Below are 6,323 nucleotides of genomic sequence, written 5' to 3' on the forward strand. Positions count from 1 at the left end.
CAGTCTGGTATATCACCTGGCCTAAACCGTGGGGGTGGGGGGGGGCCATGAGCTGTGGAGAGATCGTTCAAGAGTTGACCGGGAGTTGACTGACCGGGCATTTAGTTTACTGAGAGCACTAGGCCTAGGTACAACCAGACCATGAGAGCCCGATCAGTCAGATCCGGGTTAGGTATCACCCCGACTGCCTACCAAGTCTTAGACCAAGATATCTCAGATCTGGAGTTCTGGTCTGTGAGAACTCAATCGAGAATTATGTTGCTGACGTCGTCACACAGTCCTACCTCCTCTTTCTATACTTGTTGACTGTCACGCCTCCTTGACTTCTGACTGTCACGTCTCCTTGACTTCTGACTGTCACGTCCCCTTGACTTTTGACTGCCCGACTTTATCGGACTTCACCATTATGCACCGTATCAGTGTCCATGACCACATGCCCAGGATCAATTGGGGAACGTGTCTGCAACCAAATGGAAGAATGTGTCCACATCTCGAAAAGTGTACATGTCGCCTACTAGGGCATTATATAAAGGGGGGCCTCGAAAAGTGCAACCAAATGGAAGAACGTGTCCACGCCTCGAAACGTGCTCCATCTTCTTCTTCGTACCGATGATTGACTTGAATGTCAGAGGGCTAATGCCGGAGACCTCTTTCCTAACTCGATACTAATATTTTTTTTGTTGTACAATAGAGCGGAGTCTATATCTAATTAATACGGTAGTCATATCTTTAATTTACTATCTCTTTAATTTTCAGACAGGATCCGCCGTTATCAAGCTTTTTAACATCGAACATGCTTGGGTGTTTTCTGATTCGATGGTGGTGGTCCAAGCAGTGACTAAGCCTACTGAATTCCTTGGTCCTGAAGCTGTGCCTTTCGAAACCATCAAGTACGATGCAAGACAACTCCTTCGCTGGAATTAAGCATATGTCCGACGAACTGCAATTGAAGCTTAGTTTGATCTCTCCTGTAATCTTCCAATGACTTGGAATGCTAGCTCCGGGGTTCCGGATTGGCTGTTAGATGTGTATCTAAAAACATTTCTGCTTAATGGTATGTAGACTTTAAGTAAAATAAATAAATAAATAATATTTGACTCAAATCGGAATGCACAAAAATTAATTAACATGCTAAATCTAAATAAAAAGGTAAATGAGAAAGATGTTAGTTGGTTAATGCAAGCTTTGTTGGTTGAAAATTGTCTCCGGGGGTATATTAACATTTCTGCTTAAATATAGTTTTAATTTTTACGCTTTAATTTATCTACGTCAATTCAACTATAGTCTCTCTTTTTTTTTCCGTCAAAATATGCAATCAACATTAACATTAAAGCGAATTTGCTTAATCAAGCAAAGAAACTTTAGTTTAAAATTGATTTGTTAATTATTCTTAAAAGTACAGTGCCCTGGTCCACCAATAATTTAACCCTATTTGTTTCAATCCCTATTTTTGACGGAGCAGCAAAACACACAACACAATCGGACATAAGAAGGAAGGGTCTGGGTGCCTTTTTTTTTATTTTAATCCTACATAACCTCCTCCTCCTCCCTCTGTCCTCATGGCCAAGTTGGAGGAGTCCGATCCTCTCCTCAAACACATCGACGGCGCCAGCCAGGATCCGGCCTCCCCTCCTGTGCCCCAGGCGGAGGCGCAACGAGCTCCACCACCTGCGCCTCAAGTGACGGCTCCCTCCGTCCCCACGAAGGGGCACGCCCAATGGGCCGCCGAGGCACTCCCTGTCCCGCACGGGAGCGTCATCGGCGAGCCCGTACCCCGCGCCCAGTGGAGCTCCGGCCTGTTTGACTGCCTCGGTCGGAACGATGAGTTCTGCAGCAGCGATCTTGAAGTTTGTACGTTTCAAGATCTCTTCCCCCTCTTGATTGTAGCCTTCAATTGTGGTTTTTCTGTCAAAATATTGATAGATAGATTATTGTAGCTCTGAGATCATATTTCGATTAACATATTGATGGTTTATTAGATCGTACTAGCAGTTGGGAACTCGACCCGTTATGATCTTATAGTAGAGGAACTTCTATTGCCTGACTTTTATAGGGTTAGTCCCAATTTTGGAGACTTAAATCCTTAATTTCTGTTTATGAGATTTTAGATATTTATTGCTAACATTTGCACGGACTCGTTGAATGAAGAAATGGAAAAAAAAGGATAAATCATTGTATCCGAGTCATGCATTCCTTCTCCTCTTCAGTAATCTTTGGTGATTCTATATATTTTTGTATATATATTTCTTGCATATACATTTCAATATAATCCTTCAGTAATATAAACTTTTAGATATTTATTGCTGAAATTTTCACCAGCGGAACATCAAGAAATGGTAAAAGTAGAAATTGTTAATATCTGAATCTTGTGCCCCTTTCCGTGAGTCACCCCACCCCCTTAATGCACATACCTCCAAGGTAGAAGAAAACCTCCCGCAGGAGGCCGGGCAATTGTAGTGGCAGTAGAGGGAGGTTTATGACCTGTGGGTGGGTGGTCATCTTGGGGCTTTCCCCGTGGGCTCGGCCTACCTTGTTTCGTGTCAAGCTGTTTTCTTTGTTTTTTCTTTCTTCTCTTCCTTGATTTTTTTTTCAATTATTTTTCATATCACTGTTTATGTATTAATTGCATTATATTTCTTTTACAAACTTTCCTATATATCCATTTGGCCTTATGGTAATGACCAAACCTCTTTGTAGGATCAAAAATATAAAGCCCATAAAAAAAAAATGTAGATGTGCTGGGATTGTTTTCTGTGATTTAATACCAATCGTCTCATCTCATGTTAATTATTGTTTTAATCTTCAGGTCTTCTAGGAACCTTTGCTCCGTGTGTGCTGTATGGAAGTAATATGGAGAGACTTGGAGAAGTTCCTGGCTCCTTTGCAGAGAATTGCTTCCCTTATACTAGTCTTTTTTTGGCTGGGAATTGCCTCTTTGGTTGGAATTGCCTTGCGCCATGGCTGTCTCATCGTAGCCGAACCGCCATCCGTCATAGATTCAACCTTGAGGTAATTTATTTTTCTTTATGACAATATTTTTATTGAATATTCTTTGATTTCTGATAAATTGATATCTATTTGACATGGTACTTCTTTGCTAATACTAAGATGTGTTTATTGCTCATATTCATCATAATTGTCAACCCATAGTCGTTCTAGATATTTAGGGTCCTTTATCTGGATCTTATATGTCCATTGAGTTCTTTACAAGGTCATACATATTATTTTTGTCACAATAGTTTTGTATCCCTTACATGTAAAGTAGTTGCATATGTTGGGTGCTATACATTTTAGTACTTCTTTTCTTTAGTAAAGGATGGCCTCCCTAGAGTTGAGATAAGAGTCCATATTAAAAAAAAAAAAAAAGAAAGAAAATACAATAAAATATCCATTATTATTTATAAATTATGGATAAATAGTTAGATGATTAACTAAAATTGAGTGAAAAAAACTAACACTGTCCATTTTTAAGTATTGATAAAAATATTTGAACTCTTTAATATTCATTCATATTTATGGTTTAGGACATATTTTTCCCTAAGTTCCTTTTGCCGAGTAGTAATAGTTCAATTTTTAGTATCATTATTGGGTTATTGTTATCCTTTGTCTTTTGCTGAAGAGATTAATTCTTCTCGTTTTTTCCACACAATCTTCCATTTGATGCATCATGATTACTAATATTGCCTCTCTTGTATCCTCTGTGAATATCTAGGGAGAGTTTGAGGCATTCTCAAAATCTTGTGGAGGTTGCAATCTACTGAATGAGGATAAGCAGAGGTTCGAGACATTTGAACAAGTTTGTGACTTTGCCACACATTTGTCATGTCATGTATGCTCCCTTTGCCAAGAAGGTCGTGAGCTGCGCCGAAGGTTGCCCCATCCAGGATTCAATCTGCAACCAGTAATAGTTATGATGCCGCCGATGGAACAAAACATGGTTCGCCAAGAATGACATTCATATCATAGTACAATCTTGCTGATGGGAGCAATTGCTTAGTGAATTGAAGATGTCACTAAGGATTTTAAACCAAGACACTGATACTTTTACATATTTGTGCATTATCTGTCTCCTCGCCTTGTCATTTTCAGTGTGGTTGATCTAAGTCGGTGTGAACAAATTCAGTTTCCTGGTAAAACGATCCTAAAGCCCTTCAGCTTTATTTAACCATCTGTATATTCTCGCAGCATCTATTGTTGTTACTTTTATGCCCTGGTCCTTGTAATGTCTTCATTATTTGGTTTTATTATAGCCTTGCATGATAAAGCCAATTTAAAAAGGTTGAAGTGATTTATTACTAACTTTATATGATCTCATGAGATATATAAGTCCTATTCTATGTGGATTCTATTTATTATCATATCATTTATATTTAAATAAATATTATTATTATTATGAATTAAGTTTTTTCCCTCTATTTGACTGTTGTATCATTTTAAATGTCTTTCAAAGTTTTCCTCACTACTTGTAATTTTATTTTTTTCTAATATATTTTTTATTCTGTCCACGTTTATATATTCACTTCATTATTTTCATCTCTATCATTTTCATTTTCCATCTATGTGTTCGAATAATAATAAAAGATTGAATAAAATAATATGCACTTGAATTGATGTATGATATATGTATTTGGATTGTTAAACTCTATTCAATTATGGGTAGAATATGAAACGTGCCCCTTTTTTTTTTATTTGACGACCTAAATCTTACGTAATGCAGAAGTTTGTCAAGTAATTTCTTGACAATGAAGTCATACTTGAAGATTGGAGAATTCATTAGACTTTTGTTAGCATTGACGCCTTAAATTTTTAAGTTGCAACAAGTAGAGCGGTAAACTCAAGTTGAGCTGAACTTTAGAATGTTAAATTTATTTGATAAGGTAACCGAGCCGAATCGAATTTAAATGAACTAAACTTTTGAAATGATTATTCAAGTTTAGCTAGGTTTATTTTTTATGAACTTGAACTTATTTAAAGCTTGACTTGAGTTTGATTCGTTTAGATGTTATCAAACTTGCTTCGTTTAAATATTATCAAGCTCTCAATTCAACCTTGTTTAATTGTTTGATTGATTATTGAGCTTGATAATTTAAACTTATTTATTTTATTTTATTATTTATTTAACATATTATTAAGAGTTTTATTAATGAATATGGTTCATGTACATTGTTCACAAATATTGTTTACGAATGTTGTTCATCAACGTTATCAAGCTAAACACATATGTATTCAAGCTTGTTTATTTATTTTAACAAGCTATTCAAGCTTGTTTGTTTAATTAATCTTGTGTATATTGAATGAACATAAACAAGCTCTTACCAAGCCGAACACAAAGCTTATTCACGAATGCTTGGTTCATTTACAGCCCTAGCAACGAGTTTGAGTTTCATTTTATAAATAGAAAATCTAAATGCTTAGGATCTCAACTTAGGTTAGGGATGACAATGGGACGAGATAGATTTGTCGTCTCCATCCCTGCCTTAGAATTATAGCCTCTCCCCCATTTTTGATTTTGTTTAATCGGGGAATCCCTATCCTTGGTCCCACATAGATTAAATCCCCGTCCTCATCCCCATCCCACTTCAAATGTTTATTGCCTTAGTAAAAAAAAAAAAATTAATTTTCAACCCCTAAAAATATCAATACAAGAAATTAATTATATTATATTATATTATATTATATTATCGGGTTGGGTTCGGAGATAACAACCCCATATCCGCCTCCATTTAACTTGTGGGAATTTAAAAAATATCTGAACTCGAAAAAACTCCCCGAACCCATCCTCGTTTTGGATTTTCTCCACGAAACTCTAGACTCATGAGGAAAATTGTTATCCCTAACTTATGTGTTATTATGGCGAATTGAATCTAGGAGTTCTCATAAATGGCACAAGCAATTTAAGTATTATACTTTAAGCTCATTGGATATTGAGCGTCAATTTTGACCAACCTTGTGTCCTCTTCAAAAACTTGCTTGGTAGGAATCACATTTTTAATTTTTCAGACATCTAAGGATTAAGAGTCTTAACTTCGATAAATTAATAGATAAATTTTCTTTAATGATCAATTGATCGAAAAACGTTAAATTGATAGGTCACTCGTTGCTAAAGGAAATTTTCATAGAGTCGGACTGATCACCTCCAAATTTAGCCAACATTACAGGATACCAATGTAACTAAAGCAAAAACTTGTCTTGCTGTATGAACAACACAACTAGAGAAGAGAAAGTTACTATTTTTAACTAATTGACAGTTAGAGATTAGATTCATAGAAAGTTATGGGACGAGTAAACCATTAGGAGATTCAATATTCGTAAGGGTAACATGA

The 6,323-nt window shown here is 36.3% G+C and overlaps 1 protein-coding gene across 1 annotated transcript; it reads left to right on the forward strand.

Moving 5' to 3' along the window:
• Nucleotides 1–1,490: 1,490 nt before the first annotated feature.
• Nucleotides 1,491–4,206, forward strand: LOC121980439 (cell number regulator 8-like). Its single transcript, XM_042532472.1, has 3 exons — nt 1,491–1,851; nt 2,807–3,009; nt 3,713–4,206. Exons 1-3 carry the CDS (start codon nt 1,560–1,562, stop codon nt 3,950–3,952), a joined length of 735 nt encoding a protein of 244 aa, XP_042388406.1. The 5' UTR covers nt 1,491–1,559; the 3' UTR covers nt 3,953–4,206.
• The last annotated feature ends 2,117 nt before the right edge of the window (nt 4,207–6,323 follow it).

This window comes from Zingiber officinale, chromosome 5A (assembly GCF_018446385.1).
Source record: "Zingiber officinale cultivar Zhangliang chromosome 5A, Zo_v1.1, whole genome shotgun sequence".
In the NCBI taxonomy this organism is placed as follows: domain Eukaryota; kingdom Viridiplantae; phylum Streptophyta; class Magnoliopsida; order Zingiberales; family Zingiberaceae; genus Zingiber; species Zingiber officinale.

Bases quoted from the DNA above. Each gene is read 5' to 3' on its own strand.
- LOC121980439 (XM_042532472.1), top strand. From the start codon at position 1,560: ATGGCCAAGTTGGAGGAGTCCGATCCTCTCCTCAAACACATCGACGGC. The intron at 1,852-2,806 runs GTACGTTTCAAG...TTTAATCTTCAG, and splicing joins CAGCAGCGATCTTGAAGTTT to GTCTTCTAGGAACCTTTGCT. The intron at 3,010-3,712 runs GTAATTTATTTT...GTGAATATCTAG, and splicing joins GTCATAGATTCAACCTTGAG to GGAGAGTTTGAGGCATTCTC.